At 37.4% G+C, this 18,604-nt stretch overlaps 1 protein-coding gene across 4 annotated transcripts in view; it reads right to left on the bottom strand.

Moving 5' to 3' along the window:
• LOC102686174 (astrotactin-2) overlaps window positions 1-13,717 on the bottom strand; it is a 627,894-nt gene extending 614,177 nt beyond the window's left edge. For 3 of the 4 annotated variants that reach the window (XM_015367152.2, XM_015367153.2, XM_069183293.1), the window contains exon 1: window positions 12,258-12,705. In XM_015367152.2, the coding sequence (XP_015222638.2) occupies window positions 12,258-12,687 (430 nt within the window). In that variant the 5' untranslated portion in view covers window positions 12,688-12,705. Of the gene's footprint in view, window positions 1-12,257; window positions 12,706-13,642 lie in introns of those variants that run through there. The other variant, XM_069183294.1, reaches the window with a different exon arrangement.
• Between the last annotated feature and the right edge of the window lie 4,887 nt (window positions 13,718-18,604).

Here is an 18,604-nt window from a genome sequence, read left to right as displayed (position 1 = left end):
ATAAAGATGAGTGAATTGGTTCCAGAGGTAGCCCTGTGCTCAGGCAATGCCATGGTCACAGATGAGTTATTCTTTGTAGCAGCTTCTGTTCTTTTATCTCTCCACTCTTTAATTTCACCAAAGCTTTAGTAAGATTTTACCATGCTCTCCACTGTCCACAATGGGTGCAAACTCCTGGTTAATCTTTACACTTGTGAGCAAATCTGACAGTGGAGATAACGCCATAGCTAAGGCATTCATGGTCATCTCTGGATGTGATTATTACCCACATACAGTACATTTTTTATGTTGGAAACACCCAAAAATAAAACATATAGTGTACTTACCACTATATTAATGACATGATCAAAAACACAGGTCGCTTGACTGAATTAAAAGTAATTGCTGCCCTAATACTTTTTGAAAGCACAGTATAATTTGACAAATTAGGCTGTAATAGCTTAGCCAATTCCTTCTTAAACCTGATTTAATCCTACCTATAAACAAAGGTACAAGGCTTGAAATTACCAGTAAATCAGCCCACGGTCTTCAGGCTGCAGAATTAATTTATGAAAACATGTCTCTTCAGCGCTAGTAGGCAATGGGAGCTGGAAAACTGCTTATGGGTCATTTTATAGACCATTTCACACAGGCCTAATGACTTCGGTTTCTTAAATCTGGTCAATTAAACGATCAGCAAGGACAAGGGGTCAAGGCACTTTTATTTTACTTCCCTTGGAAGTAAGTGGTTGTTAAAACTGCGAAGAATTCCACTCCGTAAAAATGCCAGTCACAGATGGCCTAAGACCAGGGCTCCCAATCCTAGTACTGGTATTGAGGTCCACCAGTTGGTTCTTGTTCCAGCTAAGGTCTTGTTTACTTAGATGAAAGCTTGATTAACCTAATAATTAGATGTATCTGCCTTGTTATTAGCTTTTCAACATTTTAGAGGTTTTAGAGGTTCAACATTTTAACTTTAACTTAAATGAAAGTAACTTCAAATCCACAACAAAAAATGCTAGCTCAATTTAGAGTTCAATTTTTACTGTACATAACATGGGGACAAAAACCAGTATCGGCATGGACTTTCACACTTGGACCACATCCAAAACCACGACTGGGAACCTATGGCCTCTGTCTTCCAAAGAGCTAAAGGCATTTTTCAAATATTTTACAAGATTCTGCTAATAGGAAATGAAGCAGTAACTTACTCGGCAATAATCAGATCAAAGGCATTTGTGAATGTCGTTTAAATAATTTTAATATTGTACTCACACCTATTCACCTCAGATGCTAATCATAGCACCAAAAATATAATACATTTTTACATAGCACAAAATATCATACAAGTCTACCAAAGCCACCTGTCTGTGGTTGTCTATAGTGTCAAAGATGACAGATTTGAAGGGGGTTAGAGCAATATGAACAGCTAATTCTCTGCATGTAAAACTGTACAAAACTTGGAAAAGATGTGCAGATTTCTGGAATGTCTCCTACAAAGGTTTTCTCTCTCTTTGTTCTGAAAATCTTCAGCAGGAAAGTGTTAACACACAGTGAAGATATGTTGCGCTGTATTTATTTAAACAACTTTAAACCCTGAAGTAACAATTTACAATAAAATTGAACCGTTACTTTTCCATTATACATCTATTTATTTCCAAGCCTATGGATAATATTAAGGACTAAAAGCTATCTCTAACAATTGAAAAGAAATCACAAATTCATCTGTCTTTTTTATTCATATAAATAGTTCAGAAAAAAATGAATCAAAAAACACGGCTAGATTAACAACACATACAGTACCACAATTACGACCATTACAAACGGAGAGGAGGAGCTCAATTACTTAAAAAGCTAATGCATAAACTCAGCTCTTCTATTAATTTGACAAACCTGAAGAATCTGACATTTTGCTTGCTTCTTCACATTTCATCTAAACCAAAACTGATCCAAATCCCAAACTGCATTTAAGTACATGGCAATGACAAGTTCTGCAGCACAAACACTTTGGAGTGCAGTTACTAAATCAGAATAATTTCTATTTCACTGTAACAATAGCACCTTTTTGTCATCACTATTAACAGAAGTGTTTACCTTGACCTAATTTACAAAAAGGAAAAGCAAATTAGATGGCAACAAATATCTGAAGTGCCTTAAACATTGTATACTGCCAACACGTTCAATCTCAGTTTCCTAAAAACTCAACAAGAAGCAGCAATACAGATTTTCATTAAAAAGTATCACAATGCACTTTCCGAAAGCTTAAACCTGACTCAGTCTTTTCTTGCACAGAGCTTTGTAATGCACGATAAAATGCTCAACCTTGTCTTGAATAATGTATGAATAAAGTAAGAAAGCACAACAAATAAAAGACTTCCTCCTGGGATTGGCTCCACTTTTCAACTGTACCAGACATGTCTGGTTTGGTTGTACACAACACCAGGTAGGGATAGGGAATGCTTCTCTTGTTTGGATTGAAACTGCAATTAGTACAGAATAAAACCATTATAGAATCAATGCTCCTCTTCTAAGATAATTTAAAAAAGGCTTAATTTGTCTTCGCTAATGCACATATACAAAAGTTTCATGAGATTCAATAAGAAGCTACAGTAGGTCAAAGCCATACAGACAAACCCCCCAGTAACTGCTTGTACAGAAGAAAATATTTTTCTTAAGGGTCACAGAATGCAATTTTCTGTTTTGTCCTGGGTGATTACTTCTGTTATCTTTCTCTTGCCACTTCTGAGAACATCTCAATTGTCAAATTATCAGCCTCATGGTGGATCTCGAGGGAAATTAAAAGAGTATCTTCAAATTATCCACTCTGCCTAATCAACGTAATGGAAATGAAGGCCCAGAAGATGACTGATGTAAAAATATTTGATATAACAACCTACACACTCAATCACTTTTAGATTTCAAATAACGTCCACATCAGATACTGTAAGTCTAACTGGAACCCAGTACTTCTAATTGCTTTCAGTTGACAGATTATGTTGATTAAAACCCCTTTATCATAATTCATTATATCCATCATTTAAAATCAAGCACAAAAAGTAACACGGCAGGTTGTTATATCATGTTGTATTGATCACCACAGCTATGGGATTGAATTGAGTTTTAATGCGCGGCAGGCTTGCACAAGTTATTCCTCTGAAAACTAGAAAAGTGTAAGCAGGTCATTTGGTTATGACTCTTCGTCGAATCCTGCATTAAAGGACAGCCAGCTTCATATTATGGTCCAAGTCCTTATTTCCAGAAGTGATTAAGTGGATTCAAGATTCAGAACACAACACAGAAGAACAGACATGTTCCCACCAGAATAGACAACTGTGCAGCAGACAGTGCTGAGAAGAGTCCAGGGACTGGCTAGATTTTTCAAGTACAACAGAAATTATTAATCTTTCTACGGCTAAAACTTCTAGGAATTCCTTACACTACTGGCATTGCTATATTATTATCACTATTATAATTACTTCTACCATGAACATTGTTACTGCTAATAACATTTACATTGATTTTAACAGGTTATTGCATTCAAATTTAGATCTCTTATGAAATACAGTTGAGGCAAGTCCTCTATTTGCCAAGGGATATTGCTCTTGAACCTCTCCAATCCTGGATTTGCACATTTCAACAATGAACTGGGCTCATAGAAGACTGACACACAGGTTAGCAGTGTTGCATGAGTCGCCCCAGAGCTGGTCAGCTCTGACAGCCAGGCTCCAAGATAGATGTGCGTAAACGGCTTTTTGCTGCATTGCCTTTCCTGCTCTCCATAGAGAAACTCTTTAAACATGAATAATAATAATAATAATAATAATAATTGCTTACACTTATATAGCGCTTTTCTGGACACTCCAATCCACCATCACCAATGTGCAGCATCCACCTGGATGATGCGACGGCAGCCATAGTGCGCCAGAATGCTCACCACACATCAGCTATCAGTGGGGAGGAGAGCAGAGTAATGTAGCCAATTCATAGAGGGGGATTATTAGGAGGCCATGATTGGTAAAGGCCAATGGGAAAACATTTGGCCAGGACGCCGGGGTTACACCCCTACTCTTTTCGAGAAACGCCCTGGGATTTTAATGACCACAGAGAGTCAGGACCTCAATTTTACGTCTCATCCGAAGGACGGCACCTGTTTACAGTATAGTGTCCCCATCACTATACTGGGGCATTAGGACCCACATGGACCGCAGGGTGAGCGCCCCCTGCTGGCCCCACTAACACCTCTTCCAGCAGCAACCTTAGTTTTTCCCAGGAGGTCTCCCATCCAGGTACTGACCAGGCTCACACCTGCTGAGCTTCAGTGCGTTGCCAGTTGTGAGTTGCAGGGTGATATGGCTGCTGTAATGAAGCTATTAAAATAAAATGACAAAATGATTGAAAAGTACACGTCGAACACGTGGCACCACAGGGGAAGTATACCCTACTTGTAGAGTTAACTTTGTTTTTTTTAATCGCAGATCTGCCAAATAACACTGTAGAGAGTTCTGCCTCTTATAGGCTATCACTCAAAACATAAATGGTACCAGATACAACTAGAAGACGAGACAGGGCTTTCTGCTTTTATTTGCAGAATGACTGAGGGTATCCTTTTAAAAGAGGTCAAGAGCGTGTTCAGTGCACATCGGGAATCTTTCCAAAAACATCATTTTTTATGCATTTCTAATATTTGCTTCAAAGTTCTTACAGGAATAAGATGGAACCACATGCTATAAAAGCAGAGCATGGCTTGATAAATGATTTCAGGTTATTAAATATTTATGTCAACCTCTAAAAAAATGATTTAATAGAACTACTTTTAAATTTCATGAACAGATTCATCTCCTGGGGTATAATACAAGATTTATCTACCTATCACGGGGCAAAGCTCAGGTCAATCTTAAATGCAACTGCTATTGCTCTGAGTGTTGGTTTGCGGAAAACTTCCACACAGAACCAAACACATCACAGCTGCTCAGAAGTTCATTAAACAAATGGTATATGCTTCCATGTTCTACTGTATTTTACCAAACCAGCACATTCATTTAAAAAATCAAAATGCATCCAATACATTAATCCCACGGAGTTTCTCGATAGTTCTTTTTACCATTGAAATGTAATAAATTATGCTTTATACGTACATGGTCAGTTTGACTAGAAACATTTATATTTATTGCTAGGGGCACTTTTTAGCTCAGAATTGTCTGTGAAACACTGCCTACTGTCACCCTGTTCTCCTTTCTCTTCCACTCGTAATGTGCTATAGGCCTTCTCAACAATAAACTGCATCCGTCCATGCAAATTAGTGAAAAAGTGGTTGTCTACCCCCCTCCTACATCGTCCGTGTCCCCACATAGGGGAGCTTAACAGACCTGTTGCTACAAATGACAGAAGTTCTCTCTCTTGTAGTGTCTCTAGACTGTTAAAAGCTCACTGAAATTAACAAATAAGACCATGAAAAAGAATATGCTACCATAACTATCTAGCTATGTTGATTTCAGCACTCAAGTTTCAATTGACAAGGACGTCAGGGATTTTATACTCACAACAAGTCGTTTGTATTTTTTTTAATTCTTTTTATGAACATAAATGAACTCCATTCTTCAGGAATTTTGTCCAGTATAATTTTACAAAAAAATATTTTAAAGAGAAAAATAAATAAAAATGATAATTGAAACATGCAAAAATAAAACAGAGAAAACTTGAGGCTTTCGTCATTTTTAAATCTTACCCACATAATGATGTTCGCTGCCTCAACTTTCACAATGACAGTTATACAGTCAACTGTAAGAAATATTATTTGAATGCTGTCAATTGGGTCATGCCTGATAAATGTTTACGATCCCATTAGATGTTGGATCAAATGCGTTTGCAAACACTGTTCAGATAGCATCAAGATTCTGTCCAGTCATTATCATAGTGTGAACTATCACATCCTCATTGATTACTATCCATTCAACTAATCTGTTCAACCCTTCTCAACTACTTGTAAACTGTCACTTTCAAAGGGTAAACTGATCACCAATAATTTAATTTTAATTGAGTTAAATGTGTGGTAATCAGTAGGAGTATCATTGTGAAAGTCTCATCCTATTGAACAGGATTGGATGAATCTTAAAACTATTAAACTGTGATTTCCAATGCATTTGAACCTCAATCTGTAGCTGTACCCAGGCTTGAGGAATTATCTGAACAATTCCAGCAAGTTTATCTAGAAAGCAAAGAGAATGGAGCTTTGTTTAGGTTATTATAAATCTTAAGCAAGCTATTTAAACTAAGAGTGCTCACGATACACAGTATCCTACTCACTATTTTATTTCATGGTCACCATTTTTAAAAATGTTTTACTGGGACTCCTCTCTTTCCAGAACAATATGCTTACAGCAAGATCACCTCCATTTCTAAAGCCCTACAAGGGTCTTAAAATCAGTTTCCTCCTTTATAGCCTTCAAAACAATGACTATAGCTTTTCAATGACTTTTAGTTAATCAACACACCATAGATTGATTCAATGCTTTGGAAGATCAAATCATATACTGTATAACAAAAAACAATACTGATTCTATTGGCAAGAATGAAAATGTCAGCAATAAATGACAGTTCCATGTAATATCATTCACCAAACAATTTCAAAGCTTTCTGTACTGAGGGTTTTAAACTGCACCTCTGTAAAACAATCTGGAAATGCAGCTCTTCACAGTATTCACACCTGGTGAGTTGATAATTTCCTATTTTAAATACTGTCCTGGCCCAGAGCTTTAGCATTGCAGCAAGTAAAATACTGGATAAGGAACAAGTAAAGGTTTATTCCATGCTGAAAAAGAAAAGAAAAGCATCACAATGTTTTGGCTGTGGAGCCGTCTTCGGGTGAGACACAACATTGGATAAATTTGATACATTAAGGACCAGCAGCAACAAAGAAAAAAATACATATACCGTAAAGTGCCCAAGACTCTTGAAAATAATAAGTTTTCATTACAAAGTCAGATATCCGTAAACCATCACAAATAAATATAATGGCATGACACAAATGTGGCTTAGGCAAGACTCAGTAGAAGAAAAAGTGTCTGCGCTTCTCCAGTACATTGAGTTATGTTCATAAAAAACATTTTTTTTCAACTAGGAGAGAATAATTTGGGAGGAGTGTGAAACCCATCTGTGTAAATAGAGCTTTTAAATCCTTTGACTGCAGCAGTTCTGATGTCAGAAACACATAATGAAGCACTGTGCAAATGTGCCTTGGAGAAACACTGACTAATGGGCCTTTACCTAAAGAGGTTTTAATTATACAAATACCTAATTCTATAACCTATCATGTGAAATAGATCACTGGATCAAAGTCTACGCAATGTCCCAAGGAAAAAAATGTTTAAGAAAATGCGCTGTATGTAATTTATCTTTTGACTTACCACATTGTAAGCAAATTCTCACAGTTAAGTCAACCAACATTAGAACAGCCTTGATAATAAAGCAGACTGCCACAGAAATACACATAACAGTTTTTGCAAGCAGTATAACCTTTGCAACCTTGCGGTTTGTACAATACACCAGACTCAGAACCATATAACCATGAGAACAGCCAGCTATTGGGCTACAAAGAGGCCAACACAGGAACAAAAGTCTTAGTAAATACTTGCCTCTCAGTTTAAGTATGTTATTTTATATCTTGTTAGCAAAGCTACACTTTGGAAAGGTTTAGAAATATCATGTCTCCAAAAAACCAAGTGCATTGTTCTACTAAAAGAGGCACACAGAAATCTAATGGTACTCTTGCTTGGCTACTCAGTGCATTTTCTCACTGAGGGATATTTGATGAATTCATCTCACTCACTGACAATACAGCCCATAGCTTGAAGTGATGTTGTTATAAATAACACACCTGAAGATGGCTCCACAGCCAAAATGACTTTTTTTTTTCCTTCTTTCTACTTTTCAGTTTTGGAATTAACCTCTTCGTGTTCCTTTGCAGCCTGCTCCTTGACAGATCTCTCCACTCAAACCTCTTAATAATCCTACTATTATTAAAAAGCATTATCCAGGTCAAATACATGCATTAACTTTACCTTTTAAGCAAGTAATGATCATAGATATGCATTAAGGTAGGTTTTTAAAAAGAAGGAGAAGAATGGTACTAAAAAGTAAAAAGTGTGATGTGATTACTACTCTAGACCTAAGATTTAAAACAGTATAAATCGTAGAAAGCAAAGACACCTAGTCCATTTCCAAAGTATATTTCAGAATCCTTACAAAAACTGTAAATTAGAGTGTTAAAGTCCACAAATGCAATACCATCTTGTCTCTATTTTAATGTTTTTCACCACGGTGAGCTTTCTGTTTTTGAGTATATTGTTCATCTTAATATGGCAAAGAAAATAATTGTTTTACAACAATTGTTTGCCCCTGTGTCTCTATGTTACAACTGCTACCTGATGTTACTCCTCCTGAAGAACATTTGAGTTTTCTTTTGGTCTCTCAAGGTGACAAGGGTACCTTTGCAAACCAAAGGCACCAGTCCTATACCTTAGGGTGTAGCTTCAGTTGTGCAGTCATGTGTGTGCAGAAAAGTTACCTAAAACCTACTTTGTAAATGTTCACATGGAAACAGCAAACTAACAAATGTCTGCCATCTCCCACAACCCCCTCTAAAATGATCTTCCTTTAATCCCACCTATACTGTATACAACACAGCTAAACCTAGATTTAAAACCTTAGCCTTTAATCCTAACCTCATCCTTGATTTTAACTCATAGTGTACCTCACCCTTACCTAAGCCAGGCCAACCCTAACCTTAAATCACCCCCTTTACCTACCCCAGATGCAATGTCCACTCACAGATGTTATGTTAATTCCACACACACCCTTAGGAGACAGGCACCCTAGACTGCATAGTCAGAACCACTGTACATTGAAAAAGCAGAAAACAGGAGACTCCAGCTTGCAGACATATGCTATTTGTCAAAACAGAAAATTTACCAGAGTTCCAGGACTTCTGGAGAGATTATATTGAATGGATTTAAATTAGAGCTTTAAGGGCTTGAAAATGTGAACTGTATTACAATATTTTTAACTTGGTTCCTTACTCAATACAGAAGAGACAAAATACAAATGATTAAAAGATGTTAATGAAAAATAGGTCAAATACATATAATAGGTATAATAAGTAGGTCAAATAAAATTGTCAGTTTGCAAGCAGGGTTGAACTGTTGTTTAAATAAAAACACATGGGTAAAGCAGAAATGAACTCTTCCCAGGTCTCTGGGTAATGCAGTAGAGTTTAATTCAAGCACACGCAAAACCTTACATTAACACACAATATGTTTTGTTTGATCCAGCTCCGATTCAGACACATAAAAGATACCAAACAAAACTTGCAATTGGGATTAAAGTCAATCTGGATGGTTCAACCGACTGTCAAATGTTTCATTTGGCTACACAATACAGCACATTCGCACATCTGCTGCGGGAAAGCTAACTCCTACTGCATTCGTTTAAGAGACAGCAAACCCGACAAACCGCGTCATTTTTGCGATAAAAAAAATGACGGGCGAGAAAAAGCTATCTCTGTGTTTCCTAATGCTTCAATGAGGCACACAAAAAAGGAAAAGCAACCCTAATGCACAGGTGACAGAAAGGAGATAAACCTCTTTTCTTCTACATTTGAATACTGCATTCAGTACTAACAGTAGCGTGAGTTTAACTCATACGTCTGCCTGGCGCTGTAGCTTCTCCACACACAGAGCACGATTATAAATGAATGATGGCTGGCAAATCTGTACGCATAAACCAATTTCAAAAAGCAAAGTAATTCAAAGGTCCTTTTATGCAAGTCTATAATGCAAATATATGACTATAGAAGCACAAATATTATTCTATTGTTTTTAGAAACAGATTGTGCTATCAGACACAGCAAACCAATAATAAAATGCATTATAAAAGGCATACATTAAGTAAATAACCCTTCTCTATCTAGTTCAGAAATGATTTCAAACCTCTTTGAGTTTGAAAACACATTTCACACCTGGTTGAAAGATATTTCTACCATTTTAGGAAACAATCCAATTTTGGAACTTGGTATGGATCAAATCCTGTGTTCTGTGATTGATTAGCAAGGCACTGATCAGCCAAGAGGAACTATGATCCAGGACAGATAACGAGCGTACCACTCACTGTTACACTTGAGAGAAGTCTTGATTTGCCATAGTTTAATTGGTTGCCTGATATAAAAACAGAAGGAAACTCAATGACTACTACAAACATTAAAACAATTTGATAAAGCAAAACAGAGAACACAATGCAAAAATCGGTACTGATAAAGCACATTGGCACCCTTTTTTGCACATACCAGTCTTGGCCAACACTACTGATCTTGGAAACCCACAAGCCAGCAGGTCCTACAGTATAGATGTTTTAGCCTTTAACCTAACCAGGTTGATGAAGAATATTTTGAAGACCCTAACACTCTTGAGACCCATATATGTCAAAACTAGGAACGAAAGTGAGAGTGTCAAAGACAGCTCACCACAATTGGTTTGCACAATAAATGGTCTGATATCTCCCAAGACAATACCCTATCAACCAGCTGTACTGATTTTCTGTTGGTTATGTCAGTCACCTATAGATTCAAGGAAGACCCTCACCCTCAACCGAGAGGGACAGCCGATAAAAGAAAAAAGCAGAGACTGCTGTATGTTTTCTGTTCTTCTAAACCTGAAGATTTTATTAATTTACTAAACCTTGACAAATTTCAGCAAAGGACACCCATAACAAATGTCAGGTGTTAAATACCAGATTATTTAATGCATACCAGCTCCACACACCTGAAAATTTGAAATTGAAATTATGTACAATTATAGAAATTATAGAAAAGAAAAAAGGCTATGCTTGCTGTTGTCATTCTTAAGACATTTAACAACACACCAAAAATTCTAAGGTAAAAGGGAACATTGAGCTACAAGAGGAGCATACTGTATATTGAATTGCTATACAGTCCTATACAGGACTGGGCTCTGAAGAATAAGCGCCATAGTCTTTACAGTAAAACAAAATGTGCTTTTTAACTAAGCTATAATAACAAACAATACAGATCTGCACAGAACATTCAACACAAGACACTTTATCTTCACTTCATAGTTAGTGTCCTGCGTTACAGATGCTTATAAAAATGTTCTCAAGAATTTCCCCAAAGGACTTGGAAAGAAAGGCAGAGGAGGCAGCTAACTCTTCAAGACTGGCATTCACGGTTCTTGTTGCCCAAGGTTAACTTATTTGACTCGTGTTTTTAAATATATATGTCCTATGCCCACACTCAAACGTTCTCCGTTTCACTGGCTCGCTTTAACACACACCTTGCATCATTACATTAACGGTTTAGGTCACATTTTTCTGAATCTGAAATTCACGTAATCGTCAGTTTGTGGTGCAGAACCTGGCATTGCTTCTTAAAAGCGTTTCACACACAGTATGACAATTAAAAAGCCCGCTTTACAACAATTAATCACTTGCATTTGATATACATTCTATTCATTTAGAGCACTCTTCAGCTGTATAGAGAAATTTCTTAATCATCTTTTACCACTGAGGTGAAAGGGCTGGATTTTGCAAAATACTGTATCACTTATTATTCGCATTGGGAATTCAGTACCCAGATTTAGTTACGTACTAAATACAAAATATGCAACCCCAAAGTTAAAGAAAAAACCCAATTAAAAATAACTATTTTATGACGTAAAATTTTAAGTTTTTTTTGCTCTTGTCTTTTTATATTCGCAGGTATATTAGTTGCAGTGCCATCCTTTCGCTCTGCTTTCACGTGAACCTCCTCAATAACGAGAAACTGCTACTAATTGTAGCCGATTCTTCTAACGAAAGGCGACATGCACAACGGGTTTGTTTGTGTTGACAGCATTCTGCACAAATCTGACATATTCCGCAAAGAAAGGGGCGAACTACTTTGTAAAGAGCGCGGGTACAAATTTGAGATATGTGCAATATTTCTTACAGCAGACAGGCTGCTTCACACCGGGAAAGGAAAGGAGTATAGTGCAGTCTAACACAGGTTATGTTACAGAGGTTGGAATAGCTGCTGAAATGTATGACAAAGTGCATGACTCTCGGAAAACCAATCGTAAACACAATCATCTCTAATGCCAAGACGCCGTAATAACAGTTTGTGTCCAGCACGCTACGCATCTAGGCTTACCACAGGACTGCAAACAGCATATGTGAAGTAGAACTTGTAAATACAGTTAAGTGCAGTATGTGCTATATTGTTGTTTCCAGCTTACCTAGTGTAAAGTACGGGAGAGCAGTGTTGTCGAGGTCATCCAAAACGGAAATTCTTCCAGGCAGGTCGGTTCTAACGAAGAGCAGAAGCCGGGACTCCCCTGCTCCTCCCCCGGCCGGACTCCCCGCACCTCCCCCGGTGAAACTGAACTCATTCTCCCGCAGAACGGGCAGGGTGGACACCGTTACCGTTTTTATCTCGCATGGGGACTCCACGTCGTTTGCCCTATCCCTCTCCTCTGCAAGCATCCCAGTTCCCCTGCTTCCTCCTGCCTCACAGGTCCTAGTTAGCAGAAGCCCGAGCAGGAGGAAGGTGTTGAGGCTCAGCACCACTCTCGCAGCCATGCCGATGCCTGTGCGCTCCTCTCCAGCTTTGGATGAGATACATGGAGAGCCAGCGAGCTTATACCACAGCCTCTGCATGGCTGACATGTCTGTCCAGGAGGCGGCAGTGCAGGTAAATTCAGGGAATGCGAGTAATGGTTTTAATATGCCACTGATAATATTCAGCTGCAGGACTTCGGCAGCAGGTGTCGGGTGCGGACGTCGTGCGTAGACCAATACTAAAAATATAGAGAGTTTGTAAACTAGAAAAAGTGAGTTTGTAGGCGTATGTGGCACGTTTAAAAGAAAATCGTTAAAAACCATAGAAAAAAAGGTGTCAGGGTGTACGCACAATACAGGTGAGCGCCAAGAACACAGTTACCGCACACACCAATGCGCAAAATTATGAAGTCAAAAAAATATTAGATATTTGTTAGAAAAATACCTCTTAACATAATTGTGGGGATGGGCTGGAAAGTTTTTTTCTTGACGCATATAGTTAATCATAATCATGTATTGTATTCTAGAATATATGAAATGACGGTACTGGTTTAAAAGTAACAGAAAATCATTGAGCTGTGTTAGTCACAATAACAGATTTGCAATGCGGTAGCTTCACATTTAATAGTAGCCAGAATTAGGTGTGAATACGTGCTGGCTGTACAGTCAGTATCTGTTTTTTTCTGTCTTGTTTAGACTTTTTGAACGGGACAAAGCTGTTCTACGTCATGACGACAAAATTACTTTATTAAAACCATATTTTGCCACAGAAAGATAACGTTTAGACTCAACTGCTTTCAGGATATTTTTCAAATGGGCCTCATTCTCAATAAAAACCTATTCGTTTAAGATGTATAAGCACATTTTACACGGAAATCCTTTAAATAGGGTTAAAGTGTAAAAAATGTTGTTTTTACATTTCTGAAAACATCTCAGAAGGTCTTATTCATTTCATGGCCTGTATGTAGTTCTTTTATGTGTTTTGGAATTCTGATGTGTTTTGGAATTTCAATGATAGAGTATTATAAGCATATACAGGTTTGTAAGTCACATAGTGACATACCCACAGCTCAGGTGGGTAGCAGGTGACATACCCACAGCTCAGGTGGGTAGCAGCATCAGGATCCGTAGGCTGTAAAGAAACAAGTAATAGGTTAATTCCCCAAAAATATTTTTTTGTTGTTGTTGCACGTGATTGTCCAACCACATATTTTTGTATGTATACTGAATTTAATTTTCAAAAACATTCACTGGTTCAGCTTTATTCTGTGGAGGCAGTAAAAAGAGTGATACTGTACATACTGTATAGACGGTATTTCTTTCAGTGAGAACTTGCAATCTTTCTCAACACTCAATAATAATATCAATGCATGGCAAATTATAGTTTTATTTACTAACTTTCAAGAATGTGCAGATGTACTTTATGTATAGAAGGTTAGTGTTGCGGAAACAATAGAAGAGACCTATTCAATTTATGTCTGTACCACAACTGGAAAACAGTCTTAGTGTCAACTGGCACAACTTGAATGCCCTATCTGTTTGAGTTGTAATGCATTTGTCTTCATTTGCACCGTGTAGTGAAAATTCACCAAACATACTGTATAGTAACTACAAATTGTGCTGCATAAAATGTTTTTTCATTCATCAGGCTGTTTATAAGGAGCTTTTCTAAAATGTGCATTCAGCACCAAATAATCTTAAAAAACCTCACCAAAATGGTGCTATTGATTTCCCAGCAGGAGGGTTTTAGAGTTAAGCTGAAAACTCAAATAGGTTTTAAACTAGAAAGTGGCCAATTTTGTAGAATGGGAAAAAAAGAGGAAAGGGTACCTTTACAGACATGGTGTTAAACAGATGTTGCATGAATGAATGTTGGAATTGGAGTGTGTTAAAACGGCAAACACAACTTCCCTGAATGACAAAAACTCTTGACACCTGGGTTTGATGAAATACTGTAGGTACAAAACAGCAATGTGCTGTCATACAAAACACTTAGGGCAGAGAGAACATGAGAAAAATAACTGTTTCAAAGTGGAGTTTAATTTAAGAAAGATAATCATTTCCTTGATTTGTGATATACTGTACTGAGCAACCAATGAAATTAGTGTTTGTATCATAGTCATAGAAGTTATCAGGGCAATGATGGTTTTTGTAGCAAGTTCCCTGACATTATAATTAACAGACATGATATTGGAATGTTTATTATACAAATTAACATTTACTGTATCTACAGAGTTTATCAAAAGAGGGTGTACTAGGACATTCAAAGGCTAGTAGTGTGAGTGGCCACCAATGGAAGCAATATAAATTGTGCTTTGTGCAATTTACTGATGCTGTCTTGTGGGATTTTGTCCCATTCATCTTACAGAGCCTGAACAAGCCTGTGCCTATTTACTAGTCTCTGCCCTAAATACCATGCGGTTCCAGTTCATCTCTCAAAAGTTCAGTGGAGATCAAGTCTGGTGATTTATCTTCTACATAATGGCCACATTGTTTTCCTGCAAGAGAGCCAACTGTTACATGACCAGAAATGTTGGCATGGATGTGCCCAAAAGGACATCAAGTGATGTCCCAGGACTTGATTAATTTCCTACAGTACCTAGACCATCCCCATTTGGACCTTGGCAAGGTGTTGTGACTCATATTCTCCCAGATGGTTTAGCTGAATATCATGCTAGATTACAAAGTGCTCACTGAACACCCTAGTTGGAGAGGAAAAATGCAATGACTAGTTTCCACCTATCTGATGGCACAATGGCATTCTTCTTTTGATAAATGGGGTGCATTTCTTTCTTGATTTCACAGTGTTTGGCATTCAGCAGTTTAAATTGCCTTATCATCTGTATCACATCTAATCTTTCACTGTTAAAGTGATTGAATGTTGCATAAGCACTTACATTCACTCAAGTGTATCATAGTCATGAATAATCACTTAATTAAAATTTTGCCAAAAACCTTTAATCAATTTTTGTATACCTTATTTTTTATGCATAGTTTACATGCATAGTTGTAAGTTTCTTTTGATGTTTTACAAGTAGGTGGAGAATCACTTCATCATCCACTAAGATGCATCTGTGACCTGTGGCAGATACTCTGCACTACTGGTCAGCCAAGAAAATACAGGGGGAGATTCACAAATTGAACTAATTCACCAATTAATCTAAAAAACATGCTTAGAATTTGAAGCAGTATAGCTCTAGGCAAAGACCTTTCAGTGCATTTCACTCTTCAATTATCAATCTTAACAGTTTGTACAAGAAAGATTAAGTTTATAAAAAATCTTTATTTTTGGGGGATGCCTGATTGTCCATCTATTTTCAGGAACCACTTAATCCATTACAGTGTCTTGGTGAGCTGGAGCCTACCCCTTAGTGTTTTGGGCACAAAGCAGAATATATCCTGGACAGGGTATTACTGTTTTGCAGGGCACAATATCTGCACATATCTCTAATAAATTAGGTTTAATCTGAAAATAGCAAAAGTATTAATAGTTAAAAAGAGCTGATGTACATGGCACTCTTACAGTATGTTGGAAAATAAAGGTATTTAAACTTACACTGTATATGTACAGTACAGTAGCAGACTGGACTATAAAGAGACTGTATTATCAGTCAGCCTGCCACTAGAGGCCCTCAAGGTGCCTCCAGAGCCTGGAATTAGGATCCCAGGTTGGCCGTTTTCTATTTGGTGGTGATTAGGTAGGTATTCTCACATGGGGCTGGAAGTATGTTTGGAGAAACAAAGGCTTCAAAGTGTTAACTAGTGTCTGGAGTTGTGGCAGGAGACTGGGGAAACTGGTTTAGTCTTTCTGTTGTAAACTATTGAAAACTGCATTAAAGCTTCCTGCTCTATTCATACAGTATATACCACACAAATGTACTATCTATCCATTTATAAAAGTCAATTTATCCTGGTGAGGGACAGAGCAGTATAATTATAAGCAAAGGGCACAAGGCAGGATGCCAGTCCATTGCAGGGACCTAGAATAAGGTAGAAGTTTGCATGGCACTGCCAGTCAAACCCACCCAGCACGACTGGGACCAAACTGGAGTACCCAGCAAAAACCCACACAAACAGCTTGCATATGCAAACTCCACAGAGAAAGATACACTTTCAGACTCATTCCCCTGCATCTGTAAAGCATTTAGACATGTAATTTACACCATAATACCACAATAAAAGCTTAATTGTGAAATCAAATACATACCGCTGGTAGAAATTATTTAACTTTTTTTCAGATTCTGATTTTAACTCTGATTTTACTCTGACAAGGGTGGTTTGTATCTTTAGCTATGATGACTAACCATGCAAGATGCTGTATTCAAAACCCATTTGCAATCTGTTGATGGCTTTGAAAATAAGTTCCATTTTAAACAACACATGCAGAACTCGCCATCTGTATTTTCTGGAACAATGCCTCTGCTTTTTGACAAAATTAACAGAAAAATCAGGAAAAGACATATGAAATGCCCTGTGTTCTGTGATCTACAAAATGTAGAAGTAGAGAGTGATTAACTTCTCACCTTGTATTATATGCAATTTAGGAGCCTTTACTTACTTTTAGAAAAAAATATTTATTGTAATACCTTACACAAATATTCAGACTCCTTCTATGGTGTTCCATTTCATGCAAATGATGCATACTGTACGCGTATTTTTAAACTTAATATTTTATTCAAAACCTGAATGCTGAATGAAGACATCTAAGGGTAACATAGGTTACAGTAAATGTCAGCATACAGTATATTAAAAAGATAAAACTAAAATATGCTGATTACTTACAGTATGTATTCAGAACTGTTATCTCAATATTATTGGAAGCATGTTTGGCATCAATTACAGCAGAAATCGTTTTGGGTAAGTCTTTTTCTAAGGTTTTTATTAAAATCACACAGGTGATTTCTTTGCGCAAGTTAGATGTCTACGGCAAATGGAAGCAGGTTTTCTTGTAAGATTTGCCAGTACTTTGCTCTATTTATGTTCCTGTCTGTATTACAAGCTCCCCTGTCCCTACTGATGAAAAGCCTTACTGCTACCACCATGCTTGACTGTTCTGACTGAGTTATGTACTAAGTTTGGTTTGTGCCAGGTACAGTATATCTTTTTTTATATTGACCAAAAAGTTCCCATGATGTCATATCTGACCACAAAACCATCTGACAAACAACCAATTAACTATTTTGGTGACTGAACCTAGCTATGAAGAGCACACATCCATCAGGAACATGTCTGTAAAAGGAGGCATTTGCTTAGAGACATTTGCTTGTAATACAAATAGCCCAACTACTGTAAACTACAGTATGTGACTTTGTTTTTTTTTAAACCAGGAGGACTTCTACAAATCATTATGTTTGTCTACTGTCTAAAGATTTCTAAGTGAGTTACTACCCAAGTTATTACCCAAGTTTATAGTGGGATGAACAGATTACATACCCCAAAATCTAAGTATTTTTGTGCTTTTTACGAATGTGATGCCACTGGAGCATGGATCAGCTGTGCACCATGCTTCAGCCTATATATGTAGGTAGAGTGTTGAACCAGGAAACGAGAAAAGAGAGCGAGAGGAGTAGAAGAATAACTGAATCCAGCCGTGCTGCAGGGGTACGAGCTGCTGTGTTGGATTACAAATGGCCAAGTTGAGACATCAGCTTGTGCTGACAAGCTCTATGCTAAGATACAATCGGCTGTGCTAAGACATCAGCCACTGTGCTGGAAGACAAGTTCCATGCTGAGATACAAGAGCTGTTCTCCAATAAAGCCGCTGTTTTTGATTACAAGTCATTGTACTATGATATAAATCACTGTGCTAGAACAGAAGCCATTATTGTAAATAGTTTGCACTGTAAATAAAACATACTTTGGTCTTCAGATTTGTGTTGGGATGTCTGTGACACAGACCCACCTAAGAACTTGTGCCCCTCTTGTGAACTGGACTACTGTACAGTATGTGTTGTTCTCTGTATGATCAACATACTGAAATAATTTATATATTTTCATTTGTAAGGAGCTCCATGTGGGAGGAGAT

Source organism: Lepisosteus oculatus, chromosome 24, assembly GCF_040954835.1.
Source record: "Lepisosteus oculatus isolate fLepOcu1 chromosome 24, fLepOcu1.hap2, whole genome shotgun sequence".
Taxonomy (NCBI): Eukaryota; Metazoa; Chordata; class Actinopteri; order Semionotiformes; family Lepisosteidae; genus Lepisosteus; species Lepisosteus oculatus.
This window is presented reverse-complemented; position numbering and strand designations above follow the sequence as displayed.